This window comes from Syngnathus floridae, chromosome 8, assembly GCF_059516105.1.
Source record: "Syngnathus floridae isolate MCC-2025c chromosome 8, RoL_Sflo_1.0, whole genome shotgun sequence".
NCBI classification, from domain to species: Eukaryota; Metazoa; Chordata; class Actinopteri; order Syngnathiformes; family Syngnathidae; genus Syngnathus; species Syngnathus floridae.
The window spans coordinates 443998-465885 of NC_142420.1; the positions used below are offsets into that span (position 1 = coordinate 443998).

General features: G+C 55.2%; 3 protein-coding genes across 6 annotated transcripts; 1 reads left to right on the forward strand and 2 right to left on the reverse strand.

Annotated features, from left to right (window-relative positions):
- Positions 1 to 78: 78 nt before the first annotated feature.
- On the forward strand, positions 79 to 7903 carry cerkl (CERK like autophagy regulator). Of its 2 annotated transcripts, XM_088383946.1 has the most exons (14): positions 89 to 492; positions 1029 to 1138; positions 2323 to 2553; positions 3444 to 3575; positions 4013 to 4076; positions 4608 to 4738; positions 4840 to 4914; positions 5087 to 5264; positions 5339 to 5386; positions 5522 to 5562; positions 5629 to 5737; positions 5895 to 5991; positions 6996 to 7225; positions 7581 to 7903. In XM_088383946.1, exons 1-14 carry the CDS (start codon positions 251 to 253, stop codon positions 7657 to 7659), a joined length of 1767 nt encoding a protein of 588 aa, XP_088240072.1. In that variant the 5' UTR covers positions 89 to 250; the 3' UTR covers positions 7660 to 7903. The 2 variants fall into 2 exon arrangements, with proteins under 2 accessions (XP_088240073.1, XP_088240072.1); XM_088383947.1 differs by lacking the exon at positions 7581 to 7903 and having other exon boundaries at positions 79 to 492; positions 5895 to 5969; positions 6996 to 7171.
- Positions 7904 to 7908: 5 nt separating this feature from the next.
- On the reverse strand, positions 7909 to 15468 carry itga4 (integrin alpha 4). Of its 3 annotated transcripts, none has more exons than XM_088383938.1 (29): positions 15264 to 15468; positions 14380 to 14488; positions 14128 to 14224; positions 13980 to 14068; positions 13638 to 13770; positions 13477 to 13544; positions 13229 to 13358; positions 12981 to 13066; positions 12834 to 12896; positions 12397 to 12537; positions 12211 to 12319; positions 12027 to 12121; positions 11854 to 11944; positions 11736 to 11781; positions 11538 to 11662; positions 11138 to 11292; positions 10826 to 10978; positions 10688 to 10764; positions 10431 to 10614; positions 10278 to 10373; positions 10128 to 10204; positions 9964 to 10053; positions 9773 to 9860; positions 9555 to 9662; positions 9332 to 9457; positions 9098 to 9223; positions 8939 to 9040; positions 8758 to 8877; positions 7909 to 8668 (listed from the first exon to the last, which is right to left on the reverse strand). In XM_088383938.1, exons 2-29 carry the CDS (start codon positions 14482 to 14484, stop codon positions 8564 to 8566), a joined length of 2985 nt encoding a protein of 994 aa, XP_088240064.1. In that variant the 5' UTR covers positions 14485 to 14488; positions 15264 to 15468; the 3' UTR covers positions 7909 to 8563. The 3 variants fall into 3 exon arrangements, with proteins under 3 accessions (XP_088240064.1, XP_088240061.1, XP_088240062.1); XM_088383935.1 differs by having other exon boundaries at positions 14128 to 14240; positions 14306 to 14488; XM_088383936.1 differs by having other exon boundaries at positions 10455 to 10614; positions 14128 to 14240; positions 14306 to 14488; positions 15264 to 15466.
- A 3300-nt stretch (positions 15469 to 18768) lies between these two features.
- On the reverse strand, positions 18769 to 21141 carry nup35 (nucleoporin 35). The gene is made up of 9 exons (XM_088383955.1): positions 20791 to 21141; positions 20299 to 20463; positions 20106 to 20227; positions 19981 to 20032; positions 19718 to 19829; positions 19572 to 19641; positions 19372 to 19500; positions 19011 to 19133; positions 18769 to 18928 (listed from the first exon to the last, which is right to left on the reverse strand). The coding sequence occupies exons 1-9, from the start codon at positions 20801 to 20803 to the stop codon at positions 18851 to 18853; spliced, it is 864 nt and encodes a 287-aa protein (XP_088240081.1). The 5' UTR covers positions 20804 to 21141; the 3' UTR covers positions 18769 to 18850.
- Between the last annotated feature and the right edge of the window lie 747 nt (positions 21142 to 21888).

A 21888-nucleotide genomic window follows, 5' to 3' on the forward strand; every position in this document is an offset into this window, starting at 1 on the left:
TATGCATGAGCTACAACCCCCCCCCCCGCACACGCACACGCACGCACGCACGCACGCACGCACGCTCACACGAAGAGTAAGGCGCTCCTTCCTTCCTTCCTTCCTTCCTTCCTTCCTTCTTTCCTTCCTTCCTTCCTTCCTTCCTTCCTTCCTTCCTTCCTTCCTTCCTTCCTTCCTTCCTTCCTTCCTTCCTTCCTTCCTTCCTTCCTTCCTTCCTTCCTTCCAAGTGCTTGTGAGCGGCGTGGTCTCCATGACGACCAGACCGCAGAAGTGCCCGGATCAGCTTTGCTCGGCCAAGAAGCAAGTGAGCGAGACGCAACCCAAGCGCACGTCTCGTCCTGTTTTGTTGTCCGCTGCTTTTGCTTGCAAGCTCTTTAAGTTGCCAATCAAAATGTCGACCCGCGAGGACGACATAGGGAAGAAAGAGCAGAAGAAGAGGAAGGAGAAGGAAAAGGAGCAGGAGATCGCCAAGGAGGACGCGGCGGAGCGCAGGTGAGCGAGGGACAGACGGACGGACGGACGGACGGACGAACGGATGGACGGACGGCCCGCGGCGAAGGCTGGAGGCGTGCTGATTCACGTCCAAACTCCATTTTGGTGCCTTTTCTTTTGAAACAAGAATGCTGGCTGGCCAGGGTCCGGTGCGGAAGCCATTCACCCACCACCACCTGCATGGCTCGAAATGAACCGACGAATCAGATTTGTTTACCTGCCGTGACGTAGCTTCGGTGCGCATTCAAAATGGCGCCGAGTTCGTTTAAGTCAGCCAGCATTGAACTCAGTTCGAAACAACCAGGAAGACGTGGATGGACTCATTCAAAGAGCAGCATTGGAAGCATTTATTTCCAAAATTTTATTTCAAGTGTCTGTTTGAAATGCGCATAGGGTTGCGTCGGTCTGGCTTGCCCGTCCGCCCGTCCGGCCGTCCGTCCGTCCGGCCGGCCGGCCGTCCAACGACTTTGACCCCATATCTTTCTTTATCCTGATCTGCATGCCACTTCATTTTTGTGTGAATGCGTTTGTGTCAGCGATGGCGTGTTGCTGCGCGGGATCTTCAAAGTAGGCAAGAAGAGCCACGACGTTCTCCTGACTGGCACCCGACTCACCTGGACCCCTGTTCTGCCCGAGAGCCCCGCAGGTCAGCGGTCGGACTTGTTAGCAACGTCAGCCGTGCCATGGATGTGCCAAAGCGGAGATTGGGGTGTCACTTCACTGACGCTCAGACGTTCAAAAGGCAGCGAGCGGGGTGGGGCGGGGCGGGGCGGGGCGGGGGCTGCTTTGCGACCAATTGGTGCCGACCTCTTTGGCAGCATGCGGTGGAAAACCTTACTAACTGGTGGTGTTGTTGTTTTGCATTCATGTTGGGAGTTTGTGTGGGTCTGAGTTCACAATCTGTTTTGCACTATTCCATCGAAGGGTAATGTCATTAAGTTTGTGTGTGTGCGTGTTGGCACAACTTGGCAATAGTAGTGAGCAGTTGGTTAGGCCCGTGGGGGGTTATTAGATTCTCTCTGTGTGAGCAGATTAACACACACACACACACACACACACACAGTCGGCATGTTGTGTGTGCGTGTGTGTGTGTGTGTGTGTGCATATGAGTGTGTGTCGAAATGGATCAGCTGTTGTTTATGGGAAGTTCTTCCTGTCAATCTGCTCGAGGATGTGCGACATGTTGTTTACCTGCAGGGAGCTTCTACATTTTTTTTTTGTTGTGAGTGATGAGCCTAGTTAGCTTTTGCTAGCTTGCGGCGCCCCCAATGTGGCTGGATATGAGCTAATGGCACCATTTGGCAAAGTTGTCATTGAAGAGTAACTACAGTTAGCGTTGAGCAAAGTTACCATTGTAACTGAGGCGTATAGTCAGACAAACAACAACAAGATGATGGTTATTACTGGCCGCGTGTAGTCACAATTGTAACTCATATTTTGAGGCCGCCGGCCCGCCTGCCTGCCTGCGCGTGCATGCGTGTGTGTGTGTGTGCCTACGCCTGTGGGTGTTGTCTCAGTGTGTCAGCGAGCCCAAGATGGGACCTCTTGCTCCATCTGGACACAGTGACGTGCTAAAGGCGTGCGTGCGCGTGCGCATGTGCGTGCGCGCGCGCGCTGTCACTTCAAATCTCTTTCCTGTTGTTGCGCAGTCTGTGCGTCTCTGTGTGATCATCTTAATTTCACACCACTGGACACCATATGACATGTTTGCCGATTGCTGCTGCTGCTGCTGCTGCAGCACAAAAGCCAAACATTTTGCCTCCTAACGGCTTGCTGTTTGCTCTCCGTTAGCTGCATTAGCGCTGATGTTTGCGCTACGCTTTGGCGCAGGTGAGGCGTGCCCGGCGCCGCCCGCCGCGCTGATGCTGCGCGACGTCCTGGCGGTGAAGGTGAAGCGGCGGCGCTCGGCCGGGCGGCGTTCCGGAGGCCCCGTGCTGGGCCTGGCTTTGTTCTTCTGCAAGCGACGGGGCCGCCGGCTGGAGGAGGACGCGTTGCACCTCCACAACGCGTCCTCGGAGCACGCGCGCGTCTGGTACGACGCCTTGAGGGAGCTTCTCGCAGGTAAGGAAGGCGACAGCCGCTCCACTTTGCTCGTGCGCGAAATTCAGCTCGTGCTGCCTTTAGCGGCGGTGCGGTACCGTCCCACCTGGGCTGGGCTACAGCTAATTTACTCATCCCAGGCAGGTTGTCAGCTGAGGCAAAATGGCCACGCAAGTAGGGCTTCCCAGAACAAAGGCGAGTTTCCCTCGCACCCACCCGTCTTGACTCCAGCGCACGTGTGAGCGAAACCCAAGTTGTTGACATGACGGCCCGCGACTCGGGATTGTTTACCATGGCGACGCTGCGTTGCCACAGCAACCGGCCGCCCGCTACCCCGCGTGCGGGAAACCCGATCTCGGCGTGTGTGTGTGTGTGTGTGTGTGTGTGTGTCTGCACCTTCACGTTTCTGTCCTCTTCATCGGCAGCTTCTGCTGCCGCAAAATGGCCGCCAAAGCCGAGTCTCCAAAATGGCCGTCGTTGTCCATCAAAAGCTGGCAAACGTGCCAAAGTGACGTTAGGTAGATGTGGAAAGTCGTCACGAGGCGTCGAGAAACGTCAGCGTCAACTGGTCCACTTGGCTTCCTTTGCCTTTGTGTCCACTTGCAAGCCTCCGGTCCCGCCAGTGTGTGTGAAAGGTCATCAACAGGGTGGGAGAAGATGACATATGGAGAGAGACACACCGTGTATGTGTGTGTGCATATTGATCGGCGCGATTCTAGCGGGATCCACAACGTGGTGGCCTCTAAATCTGCCTCATGATGGGCGCCCACACACACACACACACACCCACACACACACACACACACCCACACCCAGTGTAACCTTTCCAAGGCTGAGCTGAGTGAAAGGGAAGCAGAATGAGAAGGCTCATCCTTTGTGAGGTTTGGAGGGAGTGACTTTGGCCTTTCTAGGTGTGCGCGGGCGGCCCAGGCGCTTGAAGGTGTTCATCAACCCCAGCAGCCACCAGAAGGAGGCCGTTCACGTCTACAGGGAGCACGTGGCGCCCCTCTTCAAGATGGCCGACGTCTGCACTGACATCACCGGTGGGTCTGCTCCTGCTTGCGTGCGTGCGTGCTCGTGTGTGCGGGTCCATAGGTCAGAGTTAATGGCAGTCTCTGGTTGCTAGGTAACCTGAGACAGGAGGTGGAGAGTCCATCTGTTGCCATCTGGTCTTCTCCATCATCTTTCCTTCACCTTGCAAGATCTTGTCCTTCTCGTGCTCTCCTCTCCCGTCTACGCCCGTCTTGTCCTCTCCTCAGTCCGTCCATCCGTCCGTCCGTCTGTCCAGTCCCAGCATTCTTTCCTTGTCTTGTGCTCCTCCTCCCTTTCCTTCCAACAGATGGCATCGTATCTGTTGTCACATTTTTGAGGGAAACGCCACCGTGCTCACTTTCAACATGTCTCCATCTGTCCTCCCGTGTGCCCGACTGACCTGCACATGTGTGTGTGTGTGTGTGTGTGTGTGTGTGTGTGCGCGCAGTGACTGAGAAGAGGGGACACGCCCTGTCAGTGATGAAGGAGCTCAATGTGGATGACTTTGATGGGTCAGTTGTATATTTCTTGACTTATGATATTGAACATGTCAAGGTGGACTTCCTATGATGTCATCAGCTCACCTTCCCACAGACAAAAGCAAGCTTTCAATTGGGAAGGTCCCTCCCTGCCTCCCTCCCTCCCTCCCTCCCTCCCTCCCTCCCTCCCTCCCATTTTGGGCCTCGCGCTCCCTCCCGTAATGTGCTTATGGTGCCGAGAGAAGCTTAGCCCCGGCTGCGGCCGGCTATTGGGCAGATTAGCGTGTCTGCGCCGTGCCTCGGCGGCCGAAACCTGCATTGACCAATTAGGGCCAGCTGACGTGATGCAGGAAATTATGAAACAGGAGGGTTAGCTTGCTTATCTTACGCTAAGTAACATGCTAACACTTCTGCGGGTGAGCCAAACAAGCACTTGCACAACGTCAATGTGGCGTTTTTGGCCAAGTCCCAAAGGCTTTTACTTTGGAGTGCTTTGTCAAAAAGTAAAGCGCAATCCACAGCCAGAAGTGTGTGTGTGTGTGTGTGTGTGTGTGTGTGTGTTAGGCTGGTGTGCGTGGGCGGCGACGGCTTTGTGGCGGAGCTCTGCCACGCCGTGGTTCTGCGAGCCCAACTGGACGCCAACTATCCCCGTGTTCCGGTCAGGGCGGCGCTTCCTCTGGGGATCATTCCGGCGGGTAAGAGCGGCCCCCAATGTCCCCCCCCCTGGCTCCACCTTGCTGGTACTCCTGATTTTGTTGTTGTTGTGGTCTTCCTCATGCCTTGTTGTGTGGGTTAGGCTCTACGGACGTGGTTTCCTGTTCCGTTCACGGAGTGAGAGATCCAGTCACGGCTGCCATGCACATCATCCTCGGTACCCTCTGCTCATTCCCACTTTGAGTTGTCTTGCTCCGATTGGTTGTGCCTGCTATACGATGCTATACATTGAAGGCATTGGCATGGGCATGGGCATGGGCAAGGGCATGGGCATGGGCTCATTTTCAAATGATTCAAGTTGAACCTGTGCTGTGATTTGTTGCGCTCAGGTCACGTGCAGCGGGCGGACATGTGCAGCTTGCGCTCGGCGGGTCAGCCGCCTCGCTTCGCCTTCGCCGCCATGTTCGGCTTCGGAGCGCGCAGCCTGGCTCGGGCCGAAAAGAAGCGCTGGATGGCGCCGGCGCGCCGCCGCCACTACGCGCTGCTCAAGACCCTGGCCCGCTTGAGGTCCACGCAGGTCCACACAGAGCGCCCCCTACGGCTGCGTTGACGCGTGACATCTTTATCTGTCCCGAATGCAGAGCGGAGGACTGTCAGCTGTCTTTTCTCACGAGCCGCGCAAACGACCAGTGAGATGCACGCACGCATGCACGCACGCACACACAAACACACACACACACACACACACACACACACACACACACACACACACACGCGCGCACACACACGCTCACTGCGTCTAAAATGTTGCATGTCTTTGCCAGGGACCCCAATGATGATGACGAAGATCCAGACGGCGACTCAGGTGGTCAATCACATGATGAATGATGCTGTGTCTTACCCAAAATGTCTGAGCAATTCTTTGGCGCAGAGGGGGCGGAGTCCTGGAGCAGCGCCGATGGCCCGTTCCTGAGCATCGGCGTGATGGCCATCCCCTGCCTGAGTCCTCACGCGCCCCGAGGGCTGGCCCCCAACACCAAGTAGGAATGGCACGCACGGCCGCGGGGTCACGGCTTAAAATCGCAAAAAAAAAAAAAAAAAATCCCAAAGGAAGACCGCTACCGTTTGGTTTCAACCTGCCGTCTTGACTTTTGCGCTTTTGTCTTCTCTCCGCTCCGTCTCCTGCCCTGGTGCCAGACTGGCAAACGGCAGCGCGGCCTTGATCGCGGTGAGAGCCACGTCCAGGTCGGAGTTTGTCAAACACCTCAAGAGGTACGGCGCCCCCGGTGGCCAGGTGAGCCAAACTGGACAACCCGCTTGCGCCGCTTCTGTCTGGCTTCGGCTAACGAGGCCGTCGGGAGCGGATTAGCCCGCTCGGACGCGCACGCTAACCCACTTTGCAAATAGACGCTCTAAATATACCGCTCAGCCACACCGTTGACTCGCTGACCCGCTTCCTGGCCAACGTAAGCAAGCACGACCGGACCGACGGGTGGGGGAAAAGAATCGTCCTAATTCCACTTTGGGCTTCTTTTCAACGCCAGCGGCGCTCATCATCATCATGTCACAACCCCCCCCCCCCCCAAATGTCAAAGACGTCCCTCCCTTCCCCTCGTTGATGCTTTGATGTTTGCGGATGATGCATGCTCGGTACCTCTGTGGGCCACTGGCGGTAACAGAAGTCGGATTTTTGGAGCAAATGACTCTCCACAGTCCAATAGAAGTTGCAAAAATGCACTCAGGTTATTAACTCAAGTTACCATTAGAACGATCGATGCACGTTCAAATAGACGGTGAGCTTGTAAATCTGAGTATGAAGTGTGGGGCGTCTGGAATCTGCTCAAAAACGAGACGTCATTTAAAATACTCAATTAGATTTGTGAATAGACATCACTTGGACTGAAATGGCTTTTGAATGTCATCCAATTGGCCTGCCGTGTTCAACAGCAGCTTGCTTGCCGTGCCTTGTAGCTGCTGCCCCCTGGTGACGCTTCAATTAATCACAGGCAGAAAAGTCAACAGGAAGTCTCTGCATATGAATGAGACCGTGCACTCAATCGTTCACTCACTCACTCACTCACTCAAAGTGGGTGGACATTCGTATCGTGTGGCCCTTTTATTTGCAAATAAGTCACGACTCGGACAACGACGTCGTCATCGCTGCGCAACTTGCTGCTGGAGTTGCTTTCGCATGAGCGTCTGTCTTTCTGTGCTCGTCTACGAGCTCGACCCAAGTGCTCCACGCACGCACGCACGCACGCACGCACGTTCAGCCGCGACTTTGGTGTGCGTGTACAGTTGGACTTCTCCTTCGTGGAGACGCACGCCGTGACAGCAGTGAGGCTCCGTCCCCGTGGGTCGACCGCTTGCACGGAGGACGAAAGCGAGGACGGCGCCACGGCCAGGTCCACGGCCACGACCAGGGCCAGAGCCAGAGCCACGTCCGTCATCCAGTCGGAGGCCGCCCCCAGCTTCCCTTGGAACATTGACGGAGAGCTACTGGAGTTCCCCAACGAAGTGCTCATCAGGTAAGAACTTATTTTAGCATTTTGTGCCATCGAGTGGCGAAAGCAAAGTCTAAGCAGGTGCTCGCTTAGTTTGCACACCTTTGCGATTCGCTATGTTTGACCCCATCGGGGATCCGTAGCCGAAACACACGCCAGCGTGCTCCTATATAGAGATATTGAAAAAGTACGGACTCGTCACACTCCTAGTGATAGTGTTGATGACGTGAAAAGCAACGTTTGCAAATTCCGCTTGTCAGGGCAATGTGCAGTCTTAAATGTGATCAAAGTGTCAGTAGTGAGAACCTGAATGCATCAGAGGCAGGCCCTGACCAAAAAGCCTCAAAGCAAATGGCAGGTGCGTCTGTGTCGCATTCAGGGTCCATGGGCGACTCATCGGCTTGTACGGCGAGGACGTGGATGAGGCCGAGTCAGCGGCGCCCTGCGGCTGCATCTGACCCAAGACGCGTCGCGTCGTGTCGTGTCGTTTGGCCCCCTTTCCACGGCAACGCATCACTCCCAAGTACTTCCCTGTGTCAACTCCTTTTTGTAAAAAAACAAAACACCTTTTTGTATCTTACTAGCGCTTTCCATGAAACTCCCTGAATCCGTTTGATTTTTTACTTGGCTTCGAAAATTGCCATTTTGTACTCAAAAGTGGACACACGTCGTCACGTTTGAGATTCAGCATCAGCCAATACACGGAGTCGTCGTGTGTTCTTTTAAATAGGAAATACATCAGGAGAAACACAAGCAAGACTTTCACGGAGCAAAAAATACAGACAGGACTTTGTCCAAAAAGTGTGCACCTAGTACGTACGGAGTGACAGGAAGTTAGCCAGGTGGAAAGATTGCAGGCTTCTGCTGCTTGTCACATCCCGGCCAGCAGCAGGAGGCGTGCGGCAAAGTGGCTGGGAAGGAAGGAAGGAAGGAAGGAAGGAAGGAAGGAAGGAAGGAAGGAAGGAAGGAAGGAAGGAAGGAAGGAAGGAAGGAAAGGGAAGGAGACTCGCAGCGCACTGCAGGGGAAGCAGGCAAATGAAAGCGCTGGCAGGAACAGAAGCAGAGGTGGCGGCAGCAGGCCGGACAGGCGGTGGACGTCCTCCGTGGTTTTTTTGGGGTGTCAATTTGGAAATAATCGGAAGATCCGACCCGTGAGTTGCCACGCCGCCGGCCAGCCAGCGTGGCTCAGCGGGAGGTCCTCGACTCGACTCGACTCGACTCATCTCAACGAGCAGGGAGGCTCTCCGGGCAAGAGATGGAAGTCGTAGGACCGATGATGCCAAAGCCCGGGAAAGACTTGCCACGGCTCCGTCTCGCTTTCCTCCCTCCCTCGTCTTCCGAAAGCGGGCCGGCCGTCGGTCCTTAGGCCCGGCTCTCCCGGTTGCTGCGTTTGGGGACGTAGTCCCAGCTGTCACGCTTCAACTCCTCCTCCTCCTTCTTCTGCGAGCGGCGCTTGAAGAAACCGGCCTGCGCCCAGCGTGCGCGCTCAGGATTAGGAGAGGAGAAAACACATTGGCCGCGCCGCGTTGATGGTTTGGTTCGGAAAGCCAGCGCACCTTCCACAAGCCCCAGATGAGCGCTGCCAGGATCATCAGACCCACCAGCAAACTGAGCACGATGATCAACACCTTGATTGGCACTGAAGGTTTTTGGCTGTAGTGCCCTTCCAGCAGCACCTGCGCACAGCGTGACGTCACGCGGGCGGGCGGGCTCGCCTCATGGGTGCGAGCGGCCTACCTGCGCCACGGGTCGTCGCTCCCGCTCTAGGACGGTGTGCTGGTCATTCCTAGGCGATGAGATCAGCGCCCTGCTCTCCAGCTTGACCACGCCCTGCCGACCCTAAAACAAGCAGCGATGGATGAACGGGGCGTGCCCATGCCGTTGCGACTCACTCACGGGCGCTTGCAGCAAGACGTCGGGGTTGAGTTGCACTCGCAGCTCGACGGTGGCATCTCGACCGGCCTCCAAGGGGCCCAGGTGACACAGCAGATGCTCGCACAGTGGGTCGCCGCGCCCGCAGAACTAGGCACAGCAGGCAGGCGCACGTCTCGTCAGCAGCAGCAGCAGCAGCGCTAGCGGCTAATGTTGGCGTTGAAGACGCGGGGGCAGTGTCGCCGCGTGTGCGCTCACCATGTTGCGCGTGGAGGTGGACGAGAAGAAGAAGATGATTTGTTTGATAAAGGAGGCACGAGGGACGTCGCAGTCGTCGATGACGGGAACGGTGGCTTGGCTGAGCGAGCAGGCGCCTTGCGATGACTGCAAACACCAGCGCATGACAACTGAGGCTAGTTTGAGCCTTGGCGACGCCCGCTAACTTTGCCCGCTAACGTTGCCCGCTAACTTTGCTCGCTACCTGCCAGTCCACCACCTGCAGCAAGCGGTGCGGGTACGGCGTCAACAGCTTTGGCAGCGTAATCTCCAGCAAAGTGTCCACCGACTTGCTGGGACCTGAATTCACCACCTGCGCAGGCACGCACGCACGCACACACACACACACACACACACACACACACAGCTCGCACAGCTCGATTGCTGAAGCCGACGAATGAACGAGGCTCAATGACGGACGACCTTGTAAGTGTAGTTGAAGGTCTGCGAGTAGCATTGGACTGGTTTGGCGTCTTCGTCCCCAAACACAAACGACGTGGGAGTCACAAAACTAGGCAACGGAAATGAACGCGCCGTGAATGACATTCATCTGTTTGTCGATTGTTTGAAGCGAGCGGCGTCGCGACGAGTGAACCCAACCGACGACCGCTCACCCGTGGACGTTGACGTCGAGGCCGTACTTGAGAGGAAGTAGCAAGGAGACGCTGTTGTCGTGGAGATACTCGGAGCTTTCCAGGTTACGGCTGAGGACGCGCCACGCGTTGTCGTCACTCGCGCTCGGTCCCGCCGGCGAGTCACAAAGACGGCTTTCCCTCACCTGCTGACGTTGGCCAGGACGAGCAGGTTGCCAGGCGCGGCGCTGCGGTCCACGTCCAACAGGAAGCTGACGTTCACCTGGCGAAAGCCGCGGCGATGGCATTTAGTCATGAATGAAATGATGGCGCAATGGAGCCAGTTGGAAGCTTGCCTGGGAGCCAGACGGCAAGATGTGGCCGGAGAAGCCGCAGCTGACTTCGGTGCCGTTGGCTTCTTCCGTCACATCGCAGCTCACCGCCTTGTCCTCCTGCGAGCGAGCGAGCGTAACGGTCAAGTCCGGGCAGTGCCGCCACGGAGGACTCACTGGGTCGGGCTGGCGCTCTCTCACGTTGTCGACCACTTTGACGTAGTGAAGGTCGCGGTGGAAACGCAGCGTCAGACGCGGCAGGAAGGCGTCGTCTCCGGCCACCGCCAGGATGGTGTTCAGCATCACGCTTTGCCCGGCGCCCAGCGCAAAGTAGCTGCCGCCGCCGCCGCCACCGCCGCTCCTGCGCACATCCCAGTCCGGAAGGTTGTCATCCGGTTCCGCGGCAACGGCGATAGGGCGCGTCCGTTCCTTACCGCGGCAGGACCAGCGTGGCGCCCAGTCGCACGTCCGTCGAGCAGTTGGCCAGGGAACAGCGGCGAGCAAACAGCGTCTGATAGCACAAAGGCGTCAGACGCTCGGACGGTGGCCGTATTAGCCCGAGCTCCCCTCACCTGATTGCTGACGGTATTGCGGCTGCCCGCCACCTTCTGCAGGACGGGCCTGAGCGCCGCAAAGCGTTTGCCGGCGTGTTTGGGAGGCTCGCCGTCCGGGAGGCTGTAGGAAACTTGGAATCGGACCGGCGTGAAAATGTCGCGCGTGTCCTTCTGCGAGCGTAGACAAACGTGCGCCCACGTCAGCAATTTGCGCACGCACGCACGCTTACTCCAGTTGTAAGAAACGGTCAAACATCCACGTCTGTCATGCTACCAGCTAGCAGCATGATCATCATGCCAACGACAGTCAGTTAGCGGAGCAGCGTTTACCCTCCGCTGCGCAACGTGATTGGTGCAGCCCAGCTGGCCGAGGCGCACCCTCACGTGAGCCCTGGTCGTGTTGGACGAGCCGTTGCCGTGGAAATAGAAACGGTGCGGGAAGGATGGAAGGTGGAGGAGGTCGGAAGTCAGGTTGTACTGAAGATCTGCTGACAAAAGCTGAGCTTAGTGCAAGAAAACCAAAAGGCTTGTTAAGCAAAAGCCGGGAGCCTGCTTACTATCCTACGTATAATGGCAATAGTCGTCGTTGAATGCTTAGCATGAATTAGGTAAGGGTGCAAAGGTTAGCCTATTTATGCTACGCTCATTTCTCCATCTTAATGCTAACGAAGCTCAAGCAGTATTTGCTGCTAAGTATTTGCTGCTAAACGCGAAGCCAACGCTAACCAACCGATGGCTCCTTTGTAGTGTGTGGAGGTGACTCGGAAGCAGACGGTGACGTTGATGGCCGTCGCCCGCTCTTCAATGTTCTCGGGCAGGACGAGCGAGGCCGTCACCCGCAGGACGGGACGAGACCTGCGCCGCGCACAATCCTGCGGTAAACGCCACTTTCCGTTTCCCGTTGGCTAACGTCTCGTTTTTTGTTTACCTGAGAACGACGGCGGCGTCCGAGAGGAACGCACCCACGGCCACGTCTGCGGAGACACGCGTAATACGTCGTACACGTCGTAGGACAAGAAAAGGGCAGTCCGGAAGCGCAATATTACCTTGGTAGCCGTTGTCGTCGACATCCACGCCCGAGCTCAGCGATTGGCCGAACATGCGCAGGTCACGACCCAGCGCCGCCCCGCTGATTCTCTGTCAGCACGATGACGTCATTGTTTGCGTTAGCGCCTCGTCCGTGCATATGTACGTACGCACGCATGTACAACTTGCGCACCTGTGACGGTTTGGGTGAGATGCCCCCATTTCCACTGTTGTAGATGTACACGGCCCCTTTGAGGTCGTCCTCCTGGGGGGCACCGACCGCCACTTCTACACACGGGAAAGTTAGCAAAGCGTCGGAGCCGCTGGCAGCGCGGCGACATAAGGGCGAGCGAGCCCTATGAGTTCAAGATGGTTACCGGGGTAACCGTCATCGTCCAGGTCTCCCAAGTCTGCGATGGCCTCCCCAAATCGCGCGGCGTGGGCATTGCCCCCGCTCAGCTGAAAGTCCGCCTCCACTAGCTTGGCCTGAGTTAGCACGATGTCATCGGTCAGCGTGATCACACCATGCGTCGAGTGACAAAATGGCGGACGGGCCAACGCACCTGTCCCTGGTTGAGGAAGACGTGAACGCGCCCCTCCTCCCTGCTCGCGCCCGTTGTCATGGGAGCGCCCACCAAGAGATCTGATAGGTTGTCGCCGTTCAGGTCCACCGCACGCAGGCTGGCGCCAAAATAGGAGCCCAGCTATACACGCACACAATAACACCATTTGCATCCCTTGTAAATGGCACCTACTTTTTTTTGTTTTATCATCTCGTAACATTATCCCTGTTGGGTTAGCTGTAGCAGCGCGTCGGAGTTTGCCTTGATGAGTTGTGGTGTGCTGTGATGTGCTGTGCTGTGCTGTGCTGTGCTGTGGTTATTCTCCGCTGTTAGGCTGACAGCCGATGTGTATAAAGAGAGATGTCATGTATTCTATCTTTTGGCTAGCTAGCTAGCTAGCTAGCTAGCTTCTTTGAAAGGAAGCAGTGGTCGGTCACCTCTGTTCCTGACACGTGAGCTAGCACGCGTAGCATGTGGCCGTCCATTGAGAAGACAAACACCTGGGAGAGAAACAATATGAAACATACGTATGTATATACTACATAGTCTAGAGATGGATGGATTGTAAAGAAGATTTGCATTACTTTTCCCCTCTGGTTGTACTGCGGGGCGCCTCCCACCACCTCCAAGCTCACAGCATCCAGGAAGTGGCCTGCGTCCACTGAGTAGCCTGAAACATTTCATCAACTTGAATCAATAATTACAAGAAAACCCTACAAATATCCATCGGTGATCTGAAGCGCTTCTCTTCTCAAAGGCAAGGCGTGTGTGCCGATCCCAGCTCAACATACAGTAAGCGCTCGCTCGCTCGCTCGCTCGCTCGCTCGCTCACCCAAGTAGCTCCCGAAGCCCACCGCGTCGTCGTCGTCCAGGTAGACGGACACGCCGCCCCCGGACGTGTTGTAGACCAGCACGGAACCCGTCCAGTACGACGTCCCTGGCGCGCCCATGATGATCAGGTCCTGCCGCCGCCGCCGCCGCCGCCGCCGCCGCATGGGACCAGATCAGATGAAAAATGCAAACATTTTGCAGCGCTCGTCATTTTGTCACAGCAAATGTCTTTTTCTTTGTTGCGCTCACCTGAAAGAGCCGGTTGGACATCCCAGCCTGACAGGATCCATACTCGAAACCAAACTTCCTCTGGTGGTCTGCGAGGCGCACACGCACGCACGCACGCACGTCAAGCGGCGGACAAAGCCAACCGTCGGCGAGAGCACTTTTGCTGGAGCGTCTCTTCTTACCTCTGTAGCAGGGGATGATGGCCTGCGCGTGGGACAGCTTGTCATCATAGCGATAGCAAACCCCGTGCGGAAGTTTGTTGCTCTGCCCTTCCACACTGGAGTAGAAGACGTTCTTCCAGCGGTGGGCGCACGCCTGCGCCCAAAAAACAAATTGTCAGCCCACGTTGGTTGCTTGGTTGCTTGCTTGGGGAAACCTTTGAAGATGGCAATTGCCGTCTTTAGCGCTCCGGCAGAGACGCTGGCGCGCGCGCCCGCCCGCCCGCCGCAAAGTATGTTTCTTTCTCTGTATTTCTCGGCTGAGGCCTGGAAAGCCACGGAACGCGGGCTTCCTCGGGTACCCACCAGGACGTGTCCTCCCGCTCGCGACAGGCTGACGCCCAACCACTGGTGGTCGCTCTCGGGCCGGCACGTCTTCCCGCAGTGCGACACGTCTGCGCGCAAAAGCCTGTTAGCCTCCGCAGGCGTGAGGCAATTAAAACAACAAACTTACCGGCGGGCATGGGCTGGCACTTTTGCTCATCTGTGGCGATGAGGCAACGATAGACGCCGCCTGGAGACGACCCAGACGAAGACGAGTTGTCCACCGGCGCTCCCGCCACCAACCTAGCACGTGGGCGCGCGTTAGCGTGCAAATTAGCCCCAACCCCTGCAAGGAGACTCCCGCTCACCAGCTGCGCTTGCCGTGCCGGTGGAGCAGCACGGAGTAGCCGAACATGGAAGCGGGAGCGCCGGAGAAGAGCGTCGCCCGATCCACATCCAAGGTGTAGCCGCAGATGGGGAGCGGCACCAGGACCAGGACCAGGGCCGCCGCCAGGACCAGTCCGGCGGCGACGGCGTTCCTTATCATCTGGCTGCAGGACGTGACAAACCACAGCCCAGTTGATTTCCCGTTTGGAGGCCTCCCGCCCGCAGCGTTGGCAACACGAGGAAGGCTCCGCGCGAGCCAAGCGAGTGGAGATGACGGTCAAAGGCCAGCTGAGAGAAGCGCACTTGCCCGAGCTAACGTGAGCAGCGCAAACGCAAGCCAAAGCGACACCCTGCTGCTAAGCATCCAAATGACTTGCGTCCTTGGAAGGATGTCCCAAAACATGGTTGCAAACGAGGAGCTACAACAATGGATTGGAGGGCTCCACCCTGCTTCGTGTCGCCGTACCATAAACGTGACCCAAAAACAGCATTCTGTTTGCTGAAGGCCAAAGAAATGGAAGTTATCAATGACTTGCCAAAAGTCAACATTTTTCCTTCACAAAAGTTAACTTTGTTATTTAAGCTTCGCCGTGAGCAGATATGTCTGTCGTGTGTCACATGGTGGGGGGGGGGGGCACAATTTAATGGGACGGCCAATTAGATTTTACCCAAACAAAAATGGCCAATATTGTCACAAGCTGGACACGAATCCGTTTTGGGGTCACCTAGCATTGGGCAGGGGCGCTTGGAGAATGTGCTCCAATTGAAATCAATCAATACAAATGAAAGGAAAAAGTCCCAAGCCATTCCGAGGTGTCACATGTTTCCCTTGCGGATTCACATGGGGCTAAAAATAGACATTTTTCTTGTCATATCCAAAACTCGAGTCCAACTCAATTGGGATCATCTCGACATGCGCGCGCGCGCGCGTTATCTTACCGCTCCTTGTCGTGACGTACGTGAGCCGGTTCCCTTTGCTTCTTCTCGCTTTTGGACTCCAAAAAAGTTCTGCCGGTCCCAACGAGCCAGATACTCCACGCGTGTGTGTGTGTGTGTGTGTGTCGAAGTGAAATGCGCGCGGAGGCTCAACTCGATCCCACCCTTCAGCTGCGCGTCCGCGCGCCCAACTGCCCCGCGCCCCCCCCCCCACACACACACACCGACGCGATGCGCGCGGGTGTTTCCTCTTCCACAGCCGAGCGTGTCGATGTAATCTGATTACATGGCAGACAACACTCATGACATTACATTGGGGCTGAATGGATGGAATAGCCCAATATTGAGTGGACTCTGCAAAACTTAAAAAATCCTCCTGACTCCAATCTGAAAATCACTCCAGAAACGCCTGACGTTCTACCCAGTAGAGTGGCCAAAATAGATGCCCAAAGCCTCCATCAAGTAACTCAGAGTGAAATAAATCGAACAACACCGAGCAGTTCGCCCAAGTCTTGTGAAACTCTTCATTGTTCCCCATTTAAAAAAAAAAAAGAGTTCAGCTCTCCATCTTTGAAAGAAACTCAAGGTCAGGAGAAGTGACATCCGGTCCCGCTTCGGTTCCGGTTGCCAGCGTGAATGAGATGAGTGCAGACGGGGGAAAGGAAGTTGCGAGATTGTAAACAAAAACGTGCAGCTTGCGCACTTCAAGGTAAACAATGTGTCGGGTGCGCGCCAGACACAAAAGCGGCTCTGGCCATTTCCCAAACGTCAAATGTGTGTGTGTGTGTGTGTGGGGGGGGGGGGGGGGTCAAAAGCGTTGTCTCAACCAGCGCCAGACGGGAAGGCCAGAAAACGAGCGGCACATGGGAGGAGCTCACTTCCTGCTGACTTCCTGTTTACCGGCGACAATCCCGCGGGGGAGCGTTTCCGTCAACGACGGGGCGTCCGAGCTAAAGCGCTTAGCGCCAAGCTAACGTTTGTCTCGTGCCGACGCTGGCCCGTTTGTCGCCCGGCCCGAGGCACGTTGCTGTCTGGACATGTTTGATTGGCCCGACGCAAGGCAAGCCCTGCAGTTGGGCTGACGGCAAAGGAATATTCTGGGCCGCCGCCGCCGCCGCCGGCTGCACCTCAAACAGGGCTCAAGCTCGTACGGCCGCAAAACTCGCACCGACGCCTCCTGTTTGCTGCAGCAGACACCAGAACAGAAATCCACTGAGCTGGCCTTTCTGCGCCAATTCTAACGGCTAGCGAGCCACAAAGCCACGCCCGCCGTCGCTACCGGATCCACTGGGGCCGCGCTTTTCAATGATGCGGCACCGCGCCGCCCGCTATACGCTAGGCCGGCGCTAGCTCTTTGAGAAAACACAGATGAGAGAAAACCATTATTACTGGCAATACTTTGAGAGTTTTGTGCGGTTTGTCCAATTGCAGTTGCCGTAGCACGGCCTCCTCAACAGGCGCAGCCCCCCGAGCACATCCAGTACCTACAATAGTGTCACCTGACTACCACGGCATGAGTGTGTGTGTGTGTCTGTGTGTGTGCGCGTGTGTTTTATCTGAGGAATCCCGATAGGTACGACCTGCTGTGTCCCTGCTCTTTTCACATCTATTGACCACTGATTAGTCTGATCAGATGCAGACCACTGATGTGCGCGTGTGTGTGTGTGTCCATGTGAAAATGTGTGTTGAGTGTGAAAGGAAGGTAGGGGTTTGTGCGCGTGTGCTGGGAGGGGCTTCTCATCCTGAATTTTATCTCTCTGAGCTTGCGACTTGCTTATCTATCTCGCTCTCTATAAACACGCACGCACGCGCGCACACGCTGCTTGTAACGGTCCGTTGAGCGCATGCATCCGTTTGTTTTGCTGACTGACTTTCATCTGCCTTCTGGTTGGCCACCATGAGCAGTTGTCGAGCCTTCTGGTGCTTGTGTTTTACACTCGTTAAATTTGAAGGCATGCAAACGCAGTTGACGTTGATCTTTTGGCAAATTTCACTTCTGCCTTTGAGGATCAGCGGACACGCCGATTTTATTTTTGACAAAAACATCAGGCCGTTTCAACATATGCACATACACACACACACACACCGCCCTCAGAGCACACCATAAAAGAAGTCATGATGACTTGTTGTGGATAGCAACATGTCACAACATTTGCTAGCTTGACGCTAACCAGAGCGCATACTTTGCATACTGGATGCGATACGCACATGCTAATGCACATGCTAACGCACGCTGAGGACGACTAGCAACATTTGGTCAGCAACTGACATCCTCAACCTGTTGGCTAGTTCACGTCACAACTAGCATCACCAGGCTAACTGGAGCGAGCAAGTAAGCAGCTTACATTTCCTGGGCTAAAAACAAAAAAACAAAAAAAAAAACATCCTCAAACTAAGTACTAGCCTAATATGTTCCGGCTAACAACCAGCACGCTCAGACTACTCAGCCTCAGTTCAAGAACTAGCATCAGCGTGATCATAGCACACAGTGCCACGCTAACAAGCGGCAGCAGCAGACTGACACCAAATCGTCACGTCTACGAATAAAAAAACTCTTGATTCCGCAACCAACACAAACTGTCAGCAATGCACACGCCAGTGCCGACAAGTCTTGGCTCCAACAGTCATCAACTTTATCACACACACACACACACACACACACACAGTTGCTTTGTTCACGTGTGTGTGTGCGTGTGCGTGTGCGTTGTCTGTGTGTGCGAAGGATGCAAAACGTTTCCATGGCGATAAAAACTCAAGGCCACGGGAGGGAAGCATGTCAGGAAGTCAGAGGTCGCCACTTCCTGCTTGGGGTCAAGCGTCAAATTGCTGACATCCAATCAGAGCCCGGCCCGAACCACTTCCTGTCTGTTAGGGGAAGCTCCCACACGTCCGATGCAGAGGAGCGCTTGCGTTGCTGGTGTGAACAGAGGCGTTGCCGCGGTGACACAGTCACACTTAAACGTCGTGTAAACATACCCCCCCCCCCCCAAAAAAAAGACCCTAAACGTCGTGTGTCACGTGAGGCCGCGCCGGACGTGACGTGGCCGGAACGTCTTTCGCTCTAATAGCCAATCACGCAGACAGAGCTCAAAGACCCGCAGCCATGCGATACTTCAAAAAGGACATGCACACTTGTTGTGCAGACGAGCCAAGTGTTTGTTTGCAAGTTGAAGAGTTGAATTCACGCGATACCAAAAGCGAGCTACTTGTAAACAATAGCCATCCTCTCGTGATCTGCCTTTGGGACATTATTTCTGGAACTTTGGATCTTCTACCAAGTACGTCTTCTGTTTGTATACGTGTTATTTAGCCATGTTTCATTTATTTCGAGCGTGTTTTTTTGCCTTTTAAATGTCCGACTCATGCCTAGCCATGTAGTTAGCTGAAATAGAATGTCGTAGATATGTGCTGTTTTCATAAATGAAAAGAGTTTGGAGAACGGGTTTATTTTGAAATGTACCGGTCAACAGCACCCTCTCGCGGCCATCAAACAAACACTCTTGCGGAATGAGCTCATGTACAAACTTTATTGAAACATTAACAAAATGACACTAAAAGTGATACACGCACACATCCATCTAGTGATGACATCACCATCCAAACATATACTCCATGGCCTTAGACACAAAGCTGTCGTCCTTTCTGGGTGTGTGTCTGTCAGTCACCACCTACGAACACACAAACACACACTCGGTTAGTTACACAAATTGCATTCGCACACGTGCATTGAAATACGTACACACAGTTCACCTGGTAATCGCTGGGGGAGTTCCTGTAGGTGGCACTAAGCGGTCTGATGGCCGAGCGTGGAGTGCAAGGGAGGGCGGAGGCGGCCAGAGGGGAGGCGGCTGCCTCGCCGCTGTCCATCACACTCTGGCACCCGAAACACAACACGCAGAAGGTCACGTGAGCGGAAGCCATGTACATCGGCTCCGGAACGTGAAAGGACACAAGCCGCGTTCTATCCGAGTCATAAGAATAAGCCTTTTTCCAATTTGCGACGCATTTCTTATCAATGGACCGAGTGCTTTTGTTTTGTGGCTCTGTGGGGCAAAGCAAAAAAGGGTTTCCCAAATATCTCCGAGCTGGACGAGGAAAGGTGCCGACCGACCTTGTCGATGCAGGGCTTGACGCCCACCATGATGGCGTCCCCAAAGACTTTGCCGTCTTTGGACAAGGCTTTACGAGCCTGAAGTCTCGACTGGTACTGAAGATGCATCCAGTTGCCGGGAGAGGCCATCTGCACGCACACACACAATTATGATGATGAGCACAGGTTACACCACGTGCGTGCGCGTGTGTGCATCTTACAACGTGCTTGAGGATGTTTCCATACTGAGCAAACTGCAGCAGGATGTAGGAGGCCGAAGCTGGCGGGAAACTGATGGGACACACGCAAAATTGGAGTGGGAAAATAGGAGCAAGTTTCTTCTGAGAAGAATACGATATTGGCAGACCCAAAGACGGTGACCCAGGTCTGGTCCAGAAGGTCCTCAGAGGACAGCGCTTCTCCCTGACTGTAGAAAGGATCCACCTGAGCGGGGGACAGGCACAGCGACGTCGGCAGCCCTGGAAAGGCGCGGGTGACGTCATCGCTCGGGCGACATCATCGCATGGGCGACATCTTCGCTCAGGCGACATCATCGCTCAGGCGACATCACCGCTCAGGCGACATCACCGCTCAGGCGACATCATCGCTCAGGCGACATCGACGACATACCTGGAGTGGATGCCTGGCGCGCCGATGGCGGAGACGACATGCTGGGGAAAGACTGCACACAGCGGTTAGGTACGCAGCGCCATGGCGAGCGGAGGGAAGCGCGCGCTGCTTCGTCGCCCGCCAACCTGTCTGTGGGGTGTGCGGAGGGGCGTTGCCACGGTAACCGGCCCATCGTGGATGCTGCGCACGGGCGGGGCGCCGCTCTTGTCCTTGGGGGTGGGCACCACCGGCTGCGGGCTGGACCCTCCTGCGCCACACGCACACACGCTCAGCCTCTCATTGTGTTTATGTCGCAGGTACACACACACACACACACACCTTTGAGGACGGCGCTTTCCAGAAGAGACGCGGTCACGCCGAAGGGGCGGGGCTGCGGACTGGCGGGCGCGGGCGGGTCGCCCATCAGGAAACCCGGCAGGAACTGAGCGCCGTGGGCGGCCTTGGGGGACGTCGGGGAGCCCAGAGTCATGGGCTCCGATCCCACTGTGAGCATGCGTGCAATTCACACCACTCGCATTCATTTCTCGCCGGGGTGGAATTGGCGAGCGCTAATACACTGCTCATCTGCACTGACACTGCAGCTCCGCTTAGCTTGTGGCTTAGGCGTGACAGTGGTTCCACGCTGCAAAACTAGGTCTGCAATTCTTGATCTTTGGAGTACTTAAAAGTACAGTACTAAAAGCGTCCCACTGGGCCAGGGAGCTCTTTAAAATGATGCACAGTGTCTCCTTAAAGCTAACCAACTCCGACTAATGAAATGTTAGAAGGACGAGTGTGCAAATTGTTGATTTATGTTCTAAGTTGACTTACCTTGGAGCTCCATCAGGGCTTGGTCAACTTTGGGCTGTTTGGGGCCGCGGATTTCAAATGGCGGAAGTGACGTGACGCCGGGCTAACGCCGAGCTAACGCAGCTAGCGGCACGTTAAAACGCGTCAAAGCGCGAGACGTGAGGAGCCTTTCGGGGCCGGATCGTTGTCACCCAAGTGTCTTCTACAAAGTAGCCTCAATCCAAATTGCAACAAGTCTTAATGGGTCGGAGTTTGGAAGGCGTGTCGCTCGGTCGGTCGGTCGGTCGGTCGGTGGGTCGGGCGCGGTGTGCACACTTTTCGCCCGTGCTCCAGCCGGAAGAAATTGCCATTTGCAAACATTCGTTACGTTCATGCACTCACCGCACTTCCACGTTTCACTACAAAAGCTCGAGAACGACTCAACGGCGTGAAAAAAACAAACAAAACAAAAAACAGCGTCAATTTTCACTTGTCCGTAGATCAAATTGCGGTCATCCTATTTTCTGTGAGAAAATATTACGATGATTTCTTTCTTTTCTTTTTTTAATGGCATTTGAGACGAGCGTCACCGGGAAAATGTCGACTGTCGAAACAAAGTAAAACTATACCACTTGCATTTGCCTAGAAATGAGATTTGGCAGCCAAAAGCAACGCGTTTGTTCAGTCATTGAAGAAATGTTCAACGCTCGTACATTGGTCTGCTTATTGTCTGGACTCTCGGCAAACTGCTTCTATTTTGTTTTGAAAGACTCTAAACGGAAAATGAAGCGCGTGGCTGCAGTGAACTTGCTCCCGGCGAGATCCGTGTGTCCGTCCACCGGGAGGATCTTCCCAACTTTAGGAGCGACTTTTTCCAGGTTGGAGACCTCGGCGGCGATAAAGCTCCACCTTAGGTAAGCTCGCCCAGCCAAAACGTAACGTATAATGACGTCCATAGATTTGGCTTTCGTCGAAACGCATTGGTGGAATACCAAGCCGCCAAGCTAATTAGTTAGCTCCAAGTGGCGGGCGCATCCTGGATGGATGGATGGATGTTTTCACTTGTTAGCTCACTTTGGCCAGTCTTGCTCATTTGAAAGGCAACAGTAGTGAGTCGCTCGATAACCATGAAATGGGCGC